This window comes from Hemitrygon akajei, chromosome 8 (assembly GCF_048418815.1).
Source record: "Hemitrygon akajei chromosome 8, sHemAka1.3, whole genome shotgun sequence".
Classification (NCBI taxonomy): Eukaryota; Metazoa; Chordata; class Chondrichthyes; order Myliobatiformes; family Dasyatidae; genus Hemitrygon; species Hemitrygon akajei.
The window spans coordinates 126,861,616-126,885,019 of NC_133131.1; the positions used below are offsets into that span (position 1 = coordinate 126,861,616).

General features: G+C 39.5%; 1 protein-coding gene across 1 annotated transcript in view; it reads right to left on the minus strand.

Moving 5' to 3' along the window:
* The window catches only part of cubn (cubilin (intrinsic factor-cobalamin receptor)), a 355,208-nt gene that overhangs the window by 130,762 nt on the left and 201,042 nt on the right, over window positions 1-23,404 (minus strand). Inside the window, exons 42-47 of the mRNA XM_073055305.1 lie at window positions 20,790-20,973; window positions 15,219-15,393; window positions 11,366-11,544; window positions 10,105-10,311; window positions 7,198-7,338; window positions 4,234-4,415 (exon numbers count right to left, since the gene is read on the minus strand). Of these exons, the coding sequence (XP_072911406.1) occupies window positions 4,234-4,415; window positions 7,198-7,338; window positions 10,105-10,311; window positions 11,366-11,544; window positions 15,219-15,393; window positions 20,790-20,973 (1,068 nt within the window). The remainder of the gene's footprint in view (window positions 1-4,233; window positions 4,416-7,197; window positions 7,339-10,104; window positions 10,312-11,365; window positions 11,545-15,218; window positions 15,394-20,789; window positions 20,974-23,404) is intronic.

Consider the following 23,404-nt stretch of genomic DNA (forward strand, 5'->3'; position numbering starts at 1 on the left):
GGAAGGGCTATTTAGGGCCCTAGATGGTGGTGATGGAGGAGCTGTAGATACAGGTATAAAACCTCCTGCAGTTGTGGGCAAACTTTGCCTGGGGAGAGGGACAGATGGGTGGGGAGGGATGAGTGACCAGGGGGTCAATGGGGGAGTGACTCCTGTGGAAAGCAGGAAAGGTTGGGGAGGGGTACATGTGATTGGTGGTGGCATCATATTGTAGCTGGCAGAAGTATCAAAGAATGATGTGCTGCATGAGTAGGTGGGTGAGATGATAGCTGAGGATCAGTGGAACTTCAACCATCAGGTTCTTAAACCAAAGGAGATAACTTCACTAGCTCCATCATTGAAATGTCCCAAAACCTATGGACTCGCGATCAAGGATTCGTCATTTCATGCACTCAATATTTATTTTTTAGTTATTTGTTATTATTTTATTCCTTTTTTATTTGCACAGTTTGTCTTTTGCACCCTGTTTGAACAAAAGACAAATGGCCCTTCATTGATTGTATAATGGTTATTATTCTATTATAGATTTATTGAGCATGCCTGCAAGAAAATGAATCTCAGGGTTGTATATGGTGAGATAGATAGATATATATATACACACACACACACACTTTGATAGTAAATTTACTTCGAACTTTATCCTTGTTCTGTCTGGAGGAGAGCTGGGATAAGAGCAGAAGTATGGGAAATGTGGCTGAGTTGTAGAACGGTTTTTTTTCAGCAAAATCAAAGTGGCAACCAGACAAAATTTACTCTGAAAACACAGGCTCATCGAGCAGGATAATAACAATTATTTCTTCAAAGCTTGAACAGGGCATCACTGCGCAAGCATGTGGAGGTCAGCCAGTAGGAACAGCGAGAAGCGTTTAAAAAGACAGATTTATACTGCGGGCGTTGGAGTAAAGGGAGACAGAGAAGGAAGGCTTTGGCTCAACAGGGCTTAGACGATAACGGGTCGAGGCGAGGTAGGTTAACTGTGTAGAATACAGACGAAAAGTATGTTGTGAGGCTGGTTTTCTGTGCTCGGTGTCAGATGTGGGAGGTTCTGGAGATTCCCAGCCTCCTGGATGGCCACATCTGCACTAGGTGCATCGAGCTGCAGATCCTTAGGGACCACATTAGGGAACTGGATGCAGCTCGATGACCTTCGTCTGGTCAGGGAGAGTGAGGAGGTGATAGAGAGGAGCTATAGGCAGGTAGACACTCTGGAGCCTGGGGAAACAGATAAGTAGTTAACAGTCAAGAGAGAGAAGGGCAAGAGGCAGATACTAGAGAGTACCCCAATGGCTGTCCCCTTAACAATAAGTACTCCTGTTTGAGTACTGTTGGGGGAGATGGCCTACCTGGAAGAAGCAACAGTGGCCGTGCCTCTGGCACAGAGTCCGGCCCTGTGGCTCAGAAGGGTTGAGAAAGGAAGAGGAAGGCAGTAGTGATAGTGGACTCTATAGTCAGGGGGTCAGGCAGGCGATTCTGTGGATGCAGAAAAGAAACTCGGATGGTAGTTTGCTCCCAGGTGCCAGGGTAGGGGTGTTTCAGATTGTGTCCAAGATATCCTGCAGTGGGAGGGAGAACAGCCAGAGGTCATGGTACATATTGGTACCAATGACATAGGTAGGAAAAGGGAAGAGTTCCTGAAAAAAGAGTACAGGGAGTTAGGAAGGAAGTTGAGAAGCAGGACCTCAAAGTTAATAATCTCGGGATTACTGCCTGTGCCATGTGACAGTGAATATAGGAATAGAATGAGGTAGCTGGAGGTTAATTGCGTGGCTGAAGGATTGGAGCAGGGGACAGGGATTCAGATTTCTGGATCATTGGGACCTCTTTTGGGGCAGGTGTGACCTGTACAAAAAGGACGGGTTGCACTTGAATCCCAGGCGGACCAATATCCTGGCAGGAAGGTTTGCTAAGGCTATTGGGGAGAGTTTAAACTAGGATTGCTGGGGGTGGGAACCAAACTGCAGAGACGGAGGCAAGGGAGGTTGGCTCACAAATAGAGAAAGCTTAGAGATGGTACAAAAGGTAGGATAGCCAGGTGACAGAGAAGGGACGCGCTCAGACCGATGGTTTGAGATGTGTCTATTTTAATGCGAGGAGTATTATGAATAAAGCGGATGAGCTTAGAGCGTGGATCAGCACTTGGTGCTATGATTTTGTGGGCATTACAGAGACTTGGATGGCGCAGGGGCAGGAATGGCTACTTCAAGTGCCAGACTTTAGATGTTTCAAAAAGGACAAGGAGGGAGGCAAAAGAGGTGGGGGCAAAGCATTGTTGATCAGGGATAGTGTCACGGCTACAGAAAAGGAGGAAGTCATGGAGGGGTTGTCTATGGAGTCTCTGTGGGTGGAACTTATAAATAGGAAGGGGTCAATAACTCTACTAGGTATTTTTGAAAGACCACCCAATTGCAATAGGGACATTGAGGAGCAGATAGGGAGACAGATTCTGCAAAGGTGTAATCATAACAGGGTTGTAGTGGTGGAAGATTTTAATTTCCTGAGTATTAATTGGCATCTCCCTAGAGTGAGGGGTTTAGATAGGGTGCAGTTTGTTAGGTGCATTTAGGAAGGTTTAGTGACACAATATTCCACAAGAGGAGAGGCTGTACTTGATCTGGTATTGGGAAATGAACCTGGTCAGGTGTCAGGCCTACGCTGTGATTTTTATAAATGATCTGGATGCGGAAGTGGAGGAATGGGTTAGTAAATTTGCTGATGACACAAAGGTTGGTGGTGTTGTGGATAGTGTGGAGGGCTGTCAGAAGTTACAATGGGATATTGATAGGATGCAAAACTGGACTGAGAAGTGGCAGATGGAGTTCAACCCAGATAAGTGTGAGGTGGTTCATTTTGGTAGGTCAGATATGATGACAAAATATAGTATTAATGGTAAGATTCTTGGCAGTGTGGAGGACCAAGTCCATAGGACACTCAAAGCTGTTATGCAGGTTGACTCTGGTTAAGAAGGCATACGGTGCATTGGCCTTCATCAACCGTGGGATTGAGTTTATAGCTGAGAGGTAATGTTGCAGCTATATAGGTCCTTGTCAGATTCCACTTGGAGTACTGTGCGCTCAGTTCTGTTTGCCTCACTACAGGAAGGATGTGGAAGCCATAGAAAGGGTGCAGAGGAGATTTACAAGGATGTTGCCTGGATTGGGGAGCATGCCTTATGAGAATGGATTGAGTGAACTCGGCCTCTTCTCCTCGGAGCGACGGAGCATGAGAGGCGAGTTGATAGAGGTGTACAAGATAATGAGAGGCATTAATCGTGTGGATAGTCAGAATCTTTTTCCCAGGGCTGAAATGACTAGCACAAGAGGGCACAGTTTTAAGGTGCTTTGAAGTAGGTACAGAGGAGAGCTCAGGGGTAAATTTTTTATGTAGGGAGTGGTGAGTGTGTGGAATGGGCTGCCGGTGGCGGTGATGGTGGTGAAGCTGATAGGGTCTTTTAAGAGACTCCTGGATAGGTACTCGGAGCTTAGAAAAATAGAGGGCTATGGGTAAGCCTAGGTAGTTCTAAGGTAAGGACGTGTTCAGCACAGCTTTGTGGGCCAAAGGGTCTGTATTGTGCTGTAGGTTTTCTATGTTTCGATATTTGTGTTCAATAAAGTCCATCAACATTCCATTTTAATGGATTCTATTTATTGGGTGTCTTTTCCTATCTGAATTTATAGCTGGCACTGTACTTAGTCTTATAATAAGCAAAATCTCATGACACTACAAACATAAGACAGGAAGCCTGCTCTATTTCTTCATTTAGTAGTTGAGTGCTGATTTTCAGGGCCACATGGAAATTATGTATAATCGCTATTGCTGCCATCAGCCCAGCCCACCACTCCACCCCCACCCCCCAACCAGAGGATCAGTAGATATCCAGGAAATCCCAAGGCCACTTAAACAAACATGCTGACAGCAAAGCATTTATCTTCTAGTACACTTAAGATTTGAAGCGCACTGACTATTGCTGAAACATATATCTTTGTGTGGCTCTTTTACAAGAATAAGTCACTCAGTCTTTCAAATGCGTCATACAAAGGATGTGTACAGAGTAGGTACCATCCTGTAGTGTGCTTTTAGGCAAAACTAATGCCCTAGGACAACAAATCTTGCAGCTGTTTAACCTAAGAAGTTTAACCTGTTCACAGCCAGAAAGAGAAGGCAAAAACGATCATTTTAAGTTCTTAAATTACTATCAGTTGATTTCATTTTTGACCAAAATGAATGCTGACTTACTTCAACATAATCATAGTTGCAATTATTATGCATTTCCAGTCGAAGATCATTGAAGGTCAGTGTCACTCTCCGTCCAACTTGCACAGTAATTCTCCATTGACATTCCCGACTGTGAGGGTATAAGTGTGGGTAGTTTGGAGAGCTGATAGTTCCCGTCCCTGCAGTCATTTCACCTCCACACTCTGTAACAATAGTTAGCCCATTCACTTTCATTGCAAACATTAGGAAGCAAAATTTTATTTCTACCCTATCAATTATGTCACATTATTCCAGTGACACGTTTAATAAATAATTGTATCATTATTACGAGCAAAGAATAATTATGCTGTCCATGATATCAAAAGAGTTTTAGGTCTAGAGTTTTTATATGAGCTTAGTATTACCCAGATTTAACGAAGCATACACACAGGGTAGTATTAAAACTGAAGCTTCTATACCTGTATTAAAGCAGAGGTGGAGGAGAGCACAATATTAAGGTTTTGGCTATAATCACTGGGTGAACCTAGGCAGGGGCTGACAAACAAGGGATAAGAACATATGGTTTGAAACTGGTATGCACTCCTTGTGTTTCTCAAAGCTTCAACAATGCATCGTTAGAGTTGAATCTACAATTGATTGAGGAATGAAAAATTTATGTCCAGTTTAGTGCTCTGTATGGCTTGAACTGTGCCTGCTTTACATTCTCCTCATGGATGCTTGGAGTCTGTAGATCTAGAATTTTTTCCCTGAAGATACCTTGGAAGGAAACTGCAGTGGATGTGAACAATGTAGACATGTACAAAGGTAGTGTAGAATGTAAATATACAGGTTCTGAATCCTGAGCCAATAAAGTGAAGTTTCAAAATGTTTGAACGTAAGGGAACTGCTTAGTCTCTATTTTGCTGAACATAGGATTTAATTGCTTCAGATATTCAAGGAACCTTTTCGACACTTATCCATGTATTTTTGCATGTTAGGATTGATTGTTTCATTATCTGAGATATTGTGAATAGAGCAGGACATCATGCAATCAGCAGAAAACAGATCATTGTTGTAATCCATGAATGAGGGCAGATTCTGCATACAGAGATGCTGAAGCAAGCTTCTAGAGTGGAAAGGACCAGTAACCATCTATCCAGCCATTAGTGAAGTTTTCCATGAAGCTCATTAACTTCAATTCATCAGGGTTCCTTTATGCTATATTTGGTTAATTATGTTCTTGATATCAGGAGAAGACACTCTCATCAATAACTGAAATTCAGATATTCCATCTGTATTTTCTGCTAAGGTCAGACTACGACCTAGATTTGAGTGGTTCAGGCAGAACTGCATGCAATACAGTTATCAACTCCACCAATCAATCTGTGGAACATTTAACATAGATTGATAAAGTGGCAATAGGTTTGGTTGGATTTGCCTCATTTTTGTGGATAGCACAAGTGAAACCTGGTCTACAGGAAATGGTGGATGAACTGAATTAGCATTTTGTATCAGTCTTCACTGTGGAAGACGCTAGCAGTATGCTGTAAGTTTGAATGTGTCAGGGGGCAGAAGCGTGTGAAGTTGCCATTACTAAGGAGAAGCTTCTTGGGAAACTGAAGGGTCTTAAGGTAGATAAGTCACCTGGACCAGATAGCATGCACTCCAGGGTTTTGAAAGAGGGCACTAAAGAGATTGTGTAGGCATTAGTACTCATCTTTCAAGAAGCAATTGGTTCTGTCATGGTTCTGGAGGAATGGAAAATTGCCAATGTCACTCCACTCTTTGAAATGGGAGATAGGCAGAAGAAAGGAAATTATAGGCCCGTTAGTCTGACCTCAGTGTTGATTAGTCTGACCTCAGCAAGATGTTGGTGTTGATTGTTAAGGATGTGGTGTCAGGGTACTTGAAGACACATGATAAAATAGGCTGTAATCAGCATTGTTTCCCCAAAGGAAAATCTTGCCTGACAAATCTGTTGGAATTCTTCAGTGTCAGAAAATGTATGGTCCTGCACTTTGGTAGAAGAAATAGAAGGATAGACTATTTTGTAAATGGAGAGAAAGTTCAAAAATCTGAGGTGCAAAGGTTCTTGGGAGTCCTCGTGCAGGATTCCCTGAAGGTTCAATTGCAGGTTGAGTCAATAGTGAGGAAGGCAATTAAAATGTTAGCATTCATTTCGAAGGACTGGAATACAAAAGCAAGGATGAAATGTTGAGCCTTTATAAAACACGAGTGAGGCCGTCACTTGGAGTATTGTGAGCAGTTTTGGGCCCCTTATCTAAGAAAGCATGTGCTGACTTTGAAGAAGGTTCAAAGAAGGTTCACAAAATGATTCTAGGATTGAAAAGCCTGTCATATAATGGACATTTCATGGCTCTGGCCCTCTACACATTGCAATTCAGAAAAATGAGGGGTGACCTCATTGAAACATTGAATGTTGAAAGGCCTCATTTGAGTGGATGTGGAAAGGATGTCTCCTATGGTGGGGGAGTCTAAGAGCAGAGGACACCGCCTTAAATAGAGGGGCATCCTTTACCAATAGAGATGTAGAGGAATTTCTTTAGCCAGAGGGGGGTGAATCTGTGGAATTCATTGTTACAGGCCCCTGTGGAAGCCAAATCAATGGGTATATTTAAGGCAGAGGTTGGTAGATTCTTAATTAGTCAGGGCACTGAAGAATATGGGGAGAAGACAAGACTGGGGCTGAGAGGGGAAATGTATCAGCAATGATGGAATGGTGGAGCAGATTTGATGGGCCACATGGCCTAATTCTGCTTCTATATCTTATGGGCTTATAGTGTTGTAGTCTAATTGCTGATCCAAAGTAGGCTGGCTATGGCCAAACTATACTGTATTTCCAATGTTGGCAAAATATGAGTCAAAAGATGTAATTCTATCCTCCTGTACTAACCTCATGTTCTTCGAAGAGTACAAAAGCTTTTAACAAAAATGTTTTAGATTGTACGCAAATAAAACATTTAACTGTTTGCAGGAATAAACTACCTTCAATGCTGGCTACAAAGTGCAGACTGAACCCTGTGTCATTGACAGATGCATCACTGCTGAAGACAACATAGGCAAAGCTGTCTGAAGTTTCCATGGTGCGAGGTAATGTGTTGCCACAGTTTCTCCCCAGCAAACGCCCTGCATGAGTGAAACAAAGTCAGATATTGCACCTTTTGAACATAAAAAAGAGTCACAATGTCATATAGACGTACAGCGCGAAACAGGCCAGATGCCTGCATTGGTGAATTGTAACAATTCCATCGTCTAGCACTTAGCCCATAGCCTTCTATGTGCAGATGATTCAAGTACACCCTTGAACACTTAAATGTTGTCAGTGTTGCTGCTTCTACAGTGAGGAACAGACTGTGCTGCATGCCATTCCTTTAGAATAGTAAATCAAGAAACAGACATCAATATAAAATAATGACTAATGGGGATATTAGGACCATTAACTCCACTGAATATGATTTTTTCACATGGTTCTGCTCATCTTCAAAACAATAAGGTTGGAATAGGTGACAGCAGAGTGAGTATTTATTTAATTGTTAATTGTTGTTTTACTTTTTGATAATTGTTTGCAGGTTTCTGGTTACTGCAACATATTGCTACTCCAATGTGTCAACTTGATGTTAGGAAACAATTTCAAGCTTACCAATCAAGAAGTGAATTCATAGACACTATTATAAGGAGTTGGTATATGGATCTTGGATCAGTGAAAAAACCCACGGTAACTTATTTTGCTATAACTACAGTTACATAAGAAATTTTATGAGTAAAAGAGTTTCTTGAAATGGTGTAAGAAAAAAGAAAAAAAGTGAAAAAACATTTGTGATCACGTTCATTAGTAACAAAATTGATCACTGAGTCAGAAGCTGGTTTAGAGATCCATTCAAGGAAAGCAACTGTCATGGCTCACACTGTATATGAAATATTGGGTTAGTGCTCTGAAAAAGTGTAGTGTGCAAATTATCAGCCACCAATTCATTCAACATTTTTGGTTGTGATTTCACAAAGGAAATCTGTATATGTGCCTGTTTTAGGAAGCAGCTGACTTTCATATTTAAATCAGGATTCTCTTTCATGCACCAAAGACTGCAATAAAAATTTGAGGTGCCAATTTGTGGTCCATACATTAATCGTAGCAACAAACACAAAATGATGAATCAGAATCAGGTTTGATATTATTGGCATATGTCATGAAGTTTATTAACTTTGTGGCAGCAGCACAATGCAATACATATTAAATATAGAAAAAAAAACTGAATTACAATAAGTATATATATGCATATTAAATAGTGAAATTAAGATAAGTGGTGCAAAGAAGAAAAACATAGTGAGGTAGTGTTCATGGGTTCAGCGTCCATTTAGAAATCGGATGGCAGAGGTGAAAAAGCAGTTCCTGAATCGCTGAGTGTGTGCCTTCAGGCTTCTGTACCTCCTTCCTGATGATAACAATGAGAAAAGGCATGTTCTGGGTGGTGGGGGTCCTTGATGCTGGAAGCCACTTTTCTGAGGCATTGCTCCTTGAAGTCTTGGATACTATGGAGGCAAGACTGGAAGGGAAGGAGAAAACCCCCCTGCCTTCCCCACCATCTGGATTCACTATTACTTGCCAGTTTGTATTCTTTCTCTTCCCCCACCTTCTTATTCTGGCTTCTTCCCCCCTCCTGATGAAGGGTCCCAGTCCAAAATGTTGACTGTTTATTCCTCTCCATAGATGCTGTCTGACTTGCTGAGTTCCTCTACAATCTTGTGTTATTTGCTCTGGATTTCCAGCAGCTGCAGAAGTTCTTGTGTTTAGGAAGCAGACTGTTCCAATTGATTGAAACATCAAAGATCCTGAGGGATCTTGACAGGATAGATGTGGAGAGGATGTTTCTCACACGGGTAGAATCTAGAGCATGGTGTCATTGTTTAAAAAAATAAGATGTCACTCATTTAGGAAAGAAATAAAATATAAACTGACTTGGAAACATAGAAAACCTACAGCATAATACAGGCCCTTCGGCCCACAAAGCTGTGCTGAACATGCCCCTACCTTAGAACTACCTAGGCTTACTCATAGCCCTCTATTTTTCTAAGCTCCATGTACCCATCCAGCAGTCTCTTAAAAGACCCTATTGTATCTGCCTCCACTACCGTTGCCGGCAGCCCATTCCACACACTCACCACTCTCTGCATAAAAAAACTTACCCTTGACATTTCCTCTGCACCTTCTTAAATTTGAGATTCTTTGAAGCCTTCAGCCTCAAAAAGCAGTAGAAGCAAAGTTCAGTCAATATTTGACAAGAAAAAGTTACAGGTTACAGTAGGTACTCAAGAATGCAAAAATGAGGTTAGAAACATAAGCTTGCAGAGTTGGCTCAAAGGACTGAATAGCCTGCTTTTGATTCTAACACATATGATAGCTTGTAGTACATGTATTTGTGAGTTAAGATTTCCTAATTTAATACATTATAAAGGTTCAGGTTTTAGAAAGGACCTGGGAAAAACAGTCCAAATTTACAGTTTTCCTATAATTGCTTCTTCCTGTAATTGCTTCTAACTAGTGCCAACAATCTAAGTAGTAATCCAGAATAGTCTTACAATCATTTGAAAATTTATATGTATGACTTACTGCGTTATGATGTTAATTAAAGAAGCCATAATTTGAAAACCATATATTTCATCATAAATGTGATGATCTCAGGTGCAGTACTTTGACCAGATACAATAGGTTTTAGAATTCAGGGACAGGTAATTTCTTGAAGGCACAAGCCCAATATCAGTTTTACTTTCATCTGGCTCTGGGCCAAAAGCAGATGAGTGCTGCTGATAAGACTTAGGATTCTTTTCAGTTGGGCAAATAGTATAAATCTAACAAAAGAGCAAGACACTACAGTTACTGATACTTGTGATACTCACCACTAGCATTATATTCTCGAATTTCCACAAAGTCTTTGGTACAATTGGTTGTATTTTCCAGATTGAATACCTCAAAAGTAATGGTAAGATAATGACCTGTGGGTCCCTCCAGGAACCAATCACAGTGAGAATTATCTGGATAAAGCGAAGGAAACCTGGGGCTCTGAAGAGTTCCACTCTGTGCAGATATCTTTCCACCACAAGTAACTAAATGTGAAGAAGGGAAACATTGAAAAGCTATCAAAGGCTCCTCATTATATGCTGAGTGAATCTAACACTTAACATTTAGTTTTAAAGAAAATTAATTTATATCAATCATGTTTCTAATCCCATGAGTTGCCATTACTATACAAAATTATACACATCTAGCAACATTTCAATTCTGGATTGATACCTTTTTAAACTTTATTGGAATAATATCACTTGCATTACATCTCTGAACATCTAGAAAATTGCTTATTTCAGTCAAATATTTATTCATAGTTGAGTGAAACATACCAAAACTAAACTAAAAACTGGATATTTTAAATTTTGCCTGTGAGTTTAAAACTTCCCAATATTATTTGGGGATTGGAGCTTCTTTCCATCTCAAATATAGCCATAATTGGAATGTGAAGGGTTACATGTTGAAAGATTTTGTAAATCGTGTTTTAGTTTTTAAACACTGATAACTGGAGGAACCAATTAGGTATCTAAGTGTCTAAATTAAAGGAAAAGGAAGATTACATTCTTAAAAAAAGTCAAAGGAGATCCACTACCAAGGAGCACAACATGAATTACAAGAGGCCTATACCCAGGCTCAGTGAACAGCAGACTGGCAACTCAAATGCAACCCGAGTAACACACTGGCAGCTAAATTAGTGGTCCTCACTCAGACACAGAAAAGGTCACCAAGAGGTCTGTAACATTAGATTCTGTGAAGTACACAAAAGCACTCAGTGCAAAATGCACACCACTAGAGGCTTTCAAAACTTAGACCAGGATCTGAAATCTCTATGTAAATAAAATAACTTTTAAAAAGAGAAAATTTATACTATTTGTCTTTATGAAGTGTTGTTCCCATCATAGGGCTTGACCACCTGGGACCACACACTGCAAATTCACAATGTGGATTAATATTTCCAGCAGATTTTGAAATAATTGCCATGGATAATTAATGCTAACACATTTAATCTCATGCTCTTTGAGGATAATCAAATGACCAAATTCTTCAAAAACATTATGATCCAAGTTCTATAGACAATTTACAAAGTTTTTATACCTATTGAATATTTGGCTTTGAATCCCACATAGTTCAAAGCGCTGTTAGTTTGGAATCTCACATACATGACTCTGCCTGTAGATCTTTGACTAGATGGCTTAGTAGATCCACAGAAGTGGCCAATCAGTGGAGCATTTGAATTAGCTCCATCACGCAGCTCCAGGTAATCCAAGTTGCATCTGATGAAGAAAGTAGTCTTGTTAAATCTATGAATCAGTAAGGTTCTTTACCTCATTGTAATGAGATGTCAATGCCATGAAATGCTGAATATATTGTGCAGTTTCTATCATTGTTTTAGATTTACAGAGTTATATATTTTGCTTTAGGTTTTATTTTTGCAAATATTGAAATTTGCATTATGCTCACAAGATTACTGTGTTTTCTATGACTAATCTATTATATTAACAAAAATTATTTATGCTTGGTATTTATTCTGAAGATTTATCAAATTAAGTAGCCTCGCTTGGCTCAGTGGGAGCAAAATCAAATACAAACACCAATCAGTGAATCTGGTAAGGTTTGGTATCCATTGAAACTGGGGATCAGTTCCAGTCAAGATTGTGCCTGCATACAATGCTCTTCGGTCTATATCTTCTGGATAGATAATGAAACCATATATTTCAATCCTTTTATGTCCTTTACATTAGTTTTTTATCTTGGATGTGATTCTGGAACTGTTGGAGTCAGTGATTTGTAGTTTGGAGATCGTTCGGATGTTTCAGTGCAAGGTGAAATTACAAGTAAAAAATGTTCAATCAGCTAATGGCACTGAAAGCTGATACATCCCCAAAGACTAATAATCAGCAAAATGGAAAAAGTAGCTGCATACATTGCCGTCTTCCAAAAACCTATTGATAATGGATTGGATGGTCGCAAATGTAAACTCAATAGATAAAGTAGTGAGACAGGAAACAAGAAATTTCAGACCTATTAGCCAGTATATGAATGGGTGTGGTAATAGGACACTTGGAAAATATCAGCAGGATTAGGCAAAGTCACCTGAACTTACAGTATGGTGGACTTCTTTGCAAGAGATTTTAAGTATTACGTCTAAGATTTCTCACTTTCATTAGGCACCACAGTAGCATAGCTATTAGCACTACAGTATTACAGCTTGGACTGTTCCAGAGTTCAATTCCAGTGCTGTTTTGTAAGGAGTCTCTGTATGTCCTGCCCATGGAATCCATGGCTTTTCCCCAGGTACTCCAGTTTTCTCCCATGGTCCAAAGATGTACCAGGTAGATTAATTGGTTATTGTAAATTATCCTATGATTAGGTTAGAGTTAATCAGGGTTGTGGGGTCACTGGGCCAGTGCAGATGGAAGGACTGAAAGCACCTACTCTGCATTGTCTTGCGAAATAAAAATAAATTAAATCAATAATTATACAGCCCTGTCATGACATATAGGCAGTCGGCATCACTACATCGACAATTGCATTGGTGTTGCTTCCTGCAGCCATGCCAGGCTCATTGACTTCATCAACTTCACCTCCAACTTCTACTCTGCCCTCAAATTTACCTGGTCCATTTCTGACTCCTCCCTCCCCTTTCTCAATCTCTCTGTCTCTGGAGACAGCTTATCTATGGGCATCCAGTATAAACCTACTAACTCTCTCAGCTGCCTTATACCTTTTCCCACACTGTTACCTGTAAAAATGCCATCCCGTTCTCTTAATTCCTCTGTCATTGCCATATCTGCTCTCAGGATGAGGCTTTTCATTCCAGAAGAAGGAGATGACTTCCCTCAAAGAAAGGGGCTTCCCTCCTTCCACCATAAACGGCGCCCTCAACTGTATCTCTTACACTTCATGCACGTCTGCTCTCACCCCATCCTCCCACTACCCCACCAGCGACAGGGTTTGTCTTGTTCTTACCTACCATCCCACCAGCCTCCCCAACCAGCACATAATTCTATGGAACTTCTGCCATCTCCAATGGAATCCTATCACAAGATCACAAGACAAAGGAGCAGAGACTGTGTCCTCTTGTCCTGGACTCACCCACCAAGGGAAACAGCCTTTCCACATCTACTCTGTCCAACCCTTTCAACATTCGAAATGTTTCTATGAGATCCCCTCTCATTCTTCTATTCTCTGATGAATACAATCCAAGAGCCGACAAATGCTCCTCATATGTTAGTCCCTGCATTCCAGGAATCATCCTCTTGAATCTTCTCTGAACTCTCTCCAACATCAGCACGTCCTTTCTAAGATAGGGGGCCCACAACTGCACACAGTATTCCAAATGGGGTCTCACCAATGCCCCATAGAGCCTCATCAACACCTCCTTACTCTTATACACTATTCCTCTTGAAATGAATGTCAACATAGCATTCACTTTCCTTACTGCCGATCCAACCTGGTGGTTAACCTTTAGGGTATCCTGCACTAGGACCCCCAAGTCCCTTTGCACTTCTGATTTTTGAATTTTCTCCCCATCTTAATAATAATCTGCCCGATTTTTTCTTCTTCCAAAATGTACAACCGTACATTTCTCAACATTGTATCACGAAACACATCTTTCCCCTGCCCCCCCCCCCCACTTTCTGCTTTCCACAAGGATTGCACCCTATGTGACTCCCTTGTCCATTCGTCTGTCCCCACTGACCTCCCTGGCACTTATCCTTGCAAGCAGAACAAGTGCTACACCTGCCCCTACACTTCCTCCCTCATTATCATTCAGTGTTCCAGGCAAGGCGACACTTGGGGTCACCTACTGTATAAAGTGCTCCCAGTGTGGCCTCTCATATAGTGGTGAGACCTGATGGAGAATGGGAGACATAAATTTTTGTATGAGGAGGCATTGAGTCAAGTTGGATTGTATTCAATAAAATTTAGGAAAATTACTGGGAACTTTTTGAAATGACATCATTATGATAGAGTAAGACTTTTGCAATGCAGGGTAGTTATTTCCCCTGGCTAAAGGGTCAAGTCAGGATCTAGGATAAAGTGAGATGTGTAGAATGTTCTTTTTATGGAATGTGGAGAATCTGTGGATATCCATTACCACTGATAGCTATGAAGGTCAAGCCACTGAATATATTTAAGGAGAATGAAGATTTATTGATTAAAATACATCAAGGAGAATATGGAGAGAGCAGGAATATGATGTTGAGATGGAGGATCAACCATAATTTTGCTGAAAGATAGAGCAGGTTGAAAGGGCACAATAATTTACTTTCTAAATGTGCTAAAACAACAAAATTACAAGGACTTTGCTCCTCCTGTGGCAATCCAATGGAGCAATGGATGGGAAAGGGGCTTGTTTTGCAGTTTTGTTCAGTCCTGTGGAATACTGTGAGGGTGCTGTGTTAGCACTGCATTGTGTGGCGATTCTTGAGGGCTGCCCCCAGCACATGCTTGGTGTACAAATAACACATTTCTCAGTATGCTTTGATGTACATGTGATAAATAAATCTGAATCTGAACCTGACGTTTGATGTGATATGACTGTTGCTGCTCACGGGTCTCGTTTGTACACTGACTGACCTTTGTGTGCATTGATCAAATCAAATTTGCTACTTGCATAATCTTCCTAAATGCTTTTCTAAATCTTTGCTTTAATTTTCATTTTGTACTATTCATCATTAGCAAAATTCCTCTAATACTATAGTTCAATTTGATATCCACATCACTAGTGCAAATTAGAAAACATTCACTAGTATATTTATGTAAGGACTATTCCAAAATATTACAATTGTCACTTAATGTTTTGTTAACAAGATTCAGCTCAAATTCAGCAATCACTTTTGTAAGAAATTAAGAACATATCAAGAATTTATGCTTTATATTATTCATTTTTTCCAAATTCTAAAGATAATAAGGTTGGTAAATTCACAAATATTGATCTTACTCAGGATGATTTTCAATGTAGAAATCACTTTCGAAATCAAGCTGAACTGCATCATCACTTCGAACAGTGATAGTCCAGATACAGTCTATGTTCTCTGAATATTCATTGGGGTAATTCATTGAGGTAATGTACCCAATATCATCAGAATCAGAAATAAAAATGTTTCCACCACAAGCTACAAAAGAACACATCATATTTGATTGTGCATTTCAGAATGAAAGTAATCGGAAAGATGCTAAAAGAGTATCCTCCAAACAAAGCATGCTTAAAAATATCAGAACTTTGGTGCAGTCAGAAATTTTGTAAAGAAACATATATGTAGAATTATTTACGTAATAGCAATCAACACTAAGAGTTCTGAAAATCAAGGCCTTTTCAATACTTCTAGAGTGAAGACAATTCTCCCCAAATGCTCACTAGCATTGCTGTGAGTGCTTTTACAGTGATTTTTAATTGTAATTATAACAGTTTGAACAGTGATCATCTCACACCAATCACTGTACCAGACAGGGCTTTTACTAAGGAAATTTTTTTTAATCGCTGAGATTGTTTTAAAAAAATTTTTCCATTACTAAGAGGTCCACCGAAAGATTCTTTCAGCAATCTATCCAGGATTTCTACAGTATTATCTGGTCCATTATATTACACAAAAGCTTTCAGTAGAATGAAAAGCATTCTTGAAAAAGTGAAAACAATCCATTACCCACTGGAGTTCTAAACTGTTTCCAAATTACATCATCTGAATGCTGCATGAAGTAATGTTGCATCAATAACTCTACTGTTCCCTGTTTGTTCAGACAATATGGTTATTGTCAGTTGAGTATTTGTTAAAATGTTACTTTGACAGATTCATGTCATACAACGTGGTCCCCCTACAAAAACTTGTGAAAACTTATATCAGTCAATAGTCACAATTTTCATCAAAACCACTAAAGTATTTTTAAGGTCAGAGTCTGTTTTAAAATTAATTTATTCTGTTCTGACTTGCAAAGAGGACTTCCCACTAGAACATATAAAACTGTAAATAAGACAAGCCAAGGACTTGATAGTATGCCTATCATCATGAAACTTGGATTATATTTTCTTCTAATTGTTGTTTTAGGCAATAAAAATTAAAATTCAGCACAGCTCAGTAAATTTGCATATCTTTTGCCAAAGACATGAAAACATAAAATATAATCCAATTATATCATTGTTTTATAATGTCTAGTGATTATAATTGATAGCTGTGATCTTTAAATAAATTATTTGCTAACATAAAAGTTCGAAACACATTTGGCTCTGTGGATAAAAATATTCTGTGCACCGTCTATAACAGAGATATTGATTTACTTATTGTGACCCCATTCCAATGCTACAGGATAAATGCATCCAAAAGTTTTATTTAACATCTATTTGCCCACTGTTATCTTAGAATGAAGTTCTACTTTAGGGATGTGTGTTATTTTGAACTAAGGGAACTGCGGAATGCTTTTTACCACGAATCCAAATTGTATAGTATAAGCACCAACAGAACTCAGTCTCCAACCATAACTGTAGTTCTATCTCTTCTGAAATATCTAAGTGGAGATTTGATTCTTATCAAATACAGTTGGCCTGGCTGGTTGCACTTTTACTTAGAACCTTACACCTTCATGATTACCGAAAGGTTGGAATAGGGTGTAGGCTTGAGGAGAACTTCATTTGCAAGCAAACCAGATGTAAAGACCGTAATTCCAAGTTAGTTACCAATAACCCTAACATGGAATTCAGAAGAAATTTCATGCAGAAAGTGAAACTCTTCAGTAAATGAGGTTATAAGATGAAAACAGGTAAGTGCATCTTGATGTACATTTGAGAGAAATGAACTGAAGTAGGTGATTTTAACTTAGAAACATAGAAAACATACAGCACAATACAGGCCCTTTGGCCCACAAAGCTGTGCCAAACATATCCCTACCTTAGAACTACTTAGGCTTTACCCATAAGCCCTCTATTTTTCTGAGCTCCATGTAGCCATCCAGGAGTCTCTTAAAAGAACCTATCATTTCCACCTTATCCAATGCTGCCAGCAGCCCATTTTCCATGCACTCACCACTCTCTGCGTAAAAAACTTGTCCCTGACATCTCCTCTGTACCTGCTTCCAAGCACCTTAAGACTATGCCCTCTCCTGCTAGCCACTTTAGCCCTGGCAAAAAGCCTCTGACTATCCACACGATCAATGCCACTCATTATCTTGTACACCTCTATCAGGTCACCTCTCATCCTCCATCGCTCCAAGGAGAAAAGGCCGAGTTCACTCAACCTATTCTCATAAGGCATGCTCCCCAATCCAGGCAACATCCTTGTAAATCTCCTCTGCACCCTTTCTATGGTTTCCACATCCTTCCTGTAGTGAAGTGACCAGAATTGAACACAGTACTCCAAGTGGGGTCTGACCAGGGTCCTATATAGCTGCAACATTACCTCTTGGCTCCTAAATTCAATTCCACAATTGATGAAGGCCAATGCACCATATGCCTTCTTAACCACAGAGTCAACCTGCATAGCAGCTTTGAGTGTCCCATGGACTCGTCCCAAGATCCCTCTGATCCTCCACACTGCCAAGAGTCTTACCATTAATGCTATATTCTGCCATCACATTTGACCTACCAAAATGAAACACATCACACTTATCTGGGTTGAACTTCCCACATATTGACTGGGACTCCCACAGTGTAAAAGGGCTAGATAAGATAGAATTTATCAAATGTGTTCAGGAAATCACATTTCCTTAATCAATACACAGAAGTCCCAGCAAGAGAGTGTGTACTACTTGATCTCCTATTAGGGAATGAAACAGGTCGGGTGACAAAAGTTTGTACAGGGGAATACTTTGTACCTCGTGATCATAATGCCATTAATTTCAATGTAATTATGGAAAGCATAGGTCTGGTCCTTGGCTTGAGATTCAAAATTGGAGAAAGGATCAACTTTGATGGTATCAGAAAGGATCTGGCAAGTGTGGATTGGGACAGGCTGCTTTCTGGCAAAGGTGTACTTGGTAAATGGGAAGCATTCAGAAGTGAAATTTTGAGAGTACAAAGTTTGTATGTGTCAGACAGAATAAAAGACAAGGATAACAGGTTCATGAAACCTTGTTTTTTGAGAGATACCGAGGCCCCAGTTAAGAAGAAAAAGATGTGTATTGCAGGTATAGGCAGGTAGGAACAAACGCTTAAGAAAGAAATCAGGAGGGATAAAAGAAGGCATGAGGTTGCTTTAGCATACAAGGTGAAGGAGAATCCTAAGGGCTTCTAGAGATATGTTAAGAGCAAAAGGATTGGAAGGGACAAAATTGGTCCTCTGGAAGATCAGATAGGCAATCAGATTGGGAGCCAAAAGAGATGGGGGTGATCTTAAGTGGATTTTTTGAATCTATATTTACTCGGGAGATGGACACAGAATCTGTAGAAGTGAGGCAAAGCAACAGCAAGATCCTGGATCTTACACAAATTACAGAGGAGGAGGTGTTTGCAAATCAGGGCAGACAAATTCCCAGGACCTACAATATGTTCCCTCAGACCTTGTGGGAGGGAAGAGCAGAAACTGTAGAGGCCCTAGCAGAGATACTGAAATCATCCTTAGTGACAGGTGAGGTACTGGAGGAATGGTGGATAACTAATACTGCTCAGCTGTTTAAGAAAAGTTTTAAGAGTAACCAGGAAATTATAGACTGGTGAACCTAACATCAGTAGTGGAAAAATTATTGGAAGGTATTCTAAGGGACCGGCTATACGAGTATATGGCTAGACAGGATTGATTAGGGATAGTCAGCATGGCTTTGTTCATGGTACATCGTGTCTAACCAATCTTAGAGACTTCTTTGAGGAAATTGCCAGGACAGTTGATGAAGAAAATGCAGTGGATGTTGTCTACATGGACTTCGGCAAGGCTTTTGACAAAGGCCTGCATGGGCAGTTGGTCAAGAAGGTTCAGTCATTTGGCATTCAAAATATGGTAGTAAATTTGTTTAGATACTGGCTTTGTGAGAGAAGCTAGTGAGTGGTAGTAGATAGTTGCCTCTCTGGCTGGAAGCCTGTGACTAGTGGAGTGCTGCAGGGATCACTGCTGGGTCTGTTGTCATCTATATCAATGATCTGGATGATAATGTGGTTAAATGGATTAGCAAATTTGCAGATGACAATAAGGTTGGGAGTATAGTGGACAGCGAGGAAGACTTATCAAAGTTTGCAGTGGGATCTGGAGCAGCTGGAAAAATGGGCTGAAAATGGCAAATGGGATTTATGCAGACAAGTGTAGGGTGTTGCACTTTGGGAGGACCAACTTTGTGTGGTAGAACAAAGGGATCTGGGAAGACAGGACCATAATTCATTGAAAGAGGCATCACAGGTAAATAAGGCCGTAAAGAAAGCCTTTGGGCACATTGGCCTTCATAGATCAAAGTATTACATACAGGAGTTAGGATGTAATGTTTTAGTTGTATAAGATGTTGGCAAGGCCTAATTTGGAGATTGTGTGTAGTTTAGGCCACCTACCCACAGGAAATATGTAAATAAGATTGAAACAGTATAGAGAAACTTTACATGGATGTTTCCAGGACTGTAGGACCGAAGTTATAAGGAAAAATTGAAGAGGATAGAACATTATCCCCTAGAATGTAAAAGATTGAGGGGAGATTTGATAGAGTATAAAACATTATGAGGGGTGTAGATGGGGTGCTTTTTTCACTGAGGTTGCGTGAGTCTACAACTAGAGGTCCTGAGCTAAGGGTAAATGGTGAATTGGCTAAGGGGAAACATGAGAGGAAACTACTTCACTCAGAGGATGGTGAGAGTGTGGAACAAGCAAGCAGCATGTGGATGTGATTTCAATTTCAACAGTGAAAAGAAGTTTGGATAGGTATGTGGATGTTTGGGCTTTGGAGGCCTATGGTCCGAGTGCAGGTTGATTGGACTTGGTAGTCTAAATGGTTCAGCATGGATTATATGGGCCGAAGGGCCTGGTTCTGTGCTGTAGTTTTCTGTGATCCTAATATCTAGATTGAGTCAGAAGAGAGCTGAAAGGAGGCTTGCGTACTCCTTAGATTACAAGATACAGCTCAACTCCAAAGGTCTGCTACTGAACTGCAAATATTCCACAAAATTTCGTAAAAGTGCCAGTTGGGAAATATTTTCTATTCTAAATGCCCATGATGGCTTAAAACTACATAATTAGTAATATAAATGTGTTGTCCTTCACAATCTGAAATGTTAATTTTTATGGACATTATACAGTTAATTCTGCTTGGGGAAAATGTGCAAAGCTGGCCTATGTCTACTTCTACATATATAAGGAGTGGCCACTGCTCAGTAATGGGAGTTCTGGGTCAAAACTGTCTTTAAACCTCAAAGGGGTATGGAAGAAGAAGAATGATTTCTGTTGAATTGCTAAATGAATTACATGTTAGTACCTTGTAAATGAAATTGTTTTCAGGTCAACTTATGAAAATATTTGGAAATAAGTTTATAGCAATTAAATATACTGAATAAACCACAGATGAAACTAAATCTGAACAATTAAATCTCTCAGATGTCTTTTTGTCCACTTACCAAGATTTGAAGCATGATAAGTGAACTTGAATCCCTGCCCCTCATTACTTTCATCAGAAGTGAAGTGCACAAAGAGTTGATTGTCTGTGGTGTGCATTATGATAGGAAGGCTCTCACCACAATAGCGTCCGATCCCTTCATGGGAGGTTAAAGGTGGGGAAGACTTATCAGGTCCATTCTTTAACTAGAATAGAAAATAACAAAAAAAATTAGGGTTCTTCTATGAAAAAATAAATATCAAAGATAGAGGTCTTTAAAACCTTGAAGTAGTATAAAAAAACTATACACAAGCAATTACTCATACTTCTGACAATTTACAGATTTGCAAGCATTCAGTCTTTTAGGTCAATAAACAATGATTCTATTATGAAATTTCAGCACAATTTTAACAAATGCCTCATGATTCACTGAACAACATTGACATCAACTAATCAGTTATAAACCTTTTCAAAAATGGAAATATTGTAATCAATTTAATTGGATCATTCAGCATGTGGCTTCTGATATTAATAACTTACTAATTGTTGTATACTTCTGCAACCCTGAAAAGGTTATCTGATTCTTAATCACATCATTAAAAGGGCTACACAATACATTCTTCATCATTGTGAAAAAGGTTTTGACTCTTTATGGTGTATATTTGACAGTAGCTTTTCACCTTCTAATAGGATGAGCAAGTGAATATGGACCATATGGAAGCTTTAGAGTCACAGAGTTTGTAGTGTCATACAGCAAAAAAAACAAACCTTACAGACCACTGAGTCTGCAGTGACTATTTTTATTAATCCTGTACTAATCCTATTCTTCTCATCTTCAGACTACGGTATTTCTCCTCTTTCCACCATGACCTCTGCACAAGGGGTCAATTAACCTAACAAACACTATGCCTTCTAATGTGGGACAGAATTGGAGCACTTAGAGCAAAATCCATGGAGTCACATGAAATGTGCAGACTCCACACAGGCAGCATTATATGTCATGGTGGAAGCGTGATCTACTAGTTCTACTAGCTACCCTCAATTAAGACTACCGGTACTAAACAATTTGGAAGTATCCCATAAGCAAATGCACTCTCCTTCTATAAGCCATCGGACAGAAATCATCAGCAATTTCTCTGTTTTTTTAAAAATGTAGATCAGATGGACATTCGTCTTCAGACCCAGTCTTTGCCAAGTTATCTGATACCATCTAGATGCAACAGGACCATATGCATGCCATTTATGACCACCTGTATGGGATTAGATAATTCAGCAAAGACTGAGGATGACGGCAAATATCAGTTTAATCTATAATAGCCATATCTTCACTGGATAAAAATTAGCTGAATGTTATAGTTAAATAGGAAAACTTGACAAATACAATAGTAATAAAAATATTACTCTTTTTCAATTTAATATATGTACGTAAATACAGTGGTGGTTAATATTTTACCAGACATAAAGTAACAATAATCCAGACTATTCTCAAAAGCAATAGCCTGATGCTAATGATCATTACAAAAGATTGAGGAAATTCATTTATAAAAGGATTCAGCCATTTCTTATGCCAAAATTTCATTGATCTTATGAAATTATTCAACAAAATCTTTGCTGCTCATTTATTCATCATATGGAAAAGGCCCTAGAACATATACTTCTTGCATTAGATTGGAACTAACTTATATTAAAAAAACATTGGCATGAGACAATACCGTATTTCAGAGGACAGTATTGTCACTCTGGGCATAGTTGATGAATTACTGCCGAAGTCTACAAACTTGGAGAATTTTCCTCCATGGTTCTTCGCAAACTCACTTCAGTATTGCTGGACATGAATTGTTGCAAGACAACATATTTAACACACTTTTCTTACAAAGCTAACTTGGTTAATACTACTGAAAATTAGCTTATTACAAAAATAAACATTTTGTATAAGAGCATTTAGCTCATGCATAAATCCATTCAAATATTTTACAAGATCAATTCTGCAGATTCTGAAGACCTTGTAAAATCCACTTACTCTGGCTCAGATGCAGCAAGTGGAGTTTAACGGGCAGGTGGGTGGGCTTTAGGCTGCTGTGCCTTTCTATTTGCAGACATGCCTAAATAGCAGGAGCAATTTCATTCTCTATCAAGGGAACACGTGGAGTATCTGTTTGTAACTGAAAGCAGCTATAACATTTTGTAACTACATAGTAATTAACAGAATAAGATCTTTGTTATTTTACTAATAATATCAAGTATTGTACTGATAATGGCTGGGCTGATAGAGGACTATGTCAATGCAGCATCAGAGCCAGCAGTGGAAAGAAAGTAGCCAGGTTGATGGAAGTGCAGAACCAAGAGGATGTCAAGATCTTCTAGAGAGGCAACATGGAGAGCACGATTAAACCAAAAGGGGTGCAACTGCAGGCGCAGTAGCTAGACTGGCCCTTGATCAGCCGACATATTTGATTCAATGGTATCTGTCAAAACTGACACAAACTGGAGAGCAGAATTTATAATGTGGTCATAAAATTCAAAACAGACCCATTATTATCCCTTTATCTAAAAAGTATGAATTCAGAGACAAGAAAATCTACAGATGCTGGAAATCAAAGCAACCTAAACAAATCTCCTGCATTTTGTGTGTGTTGT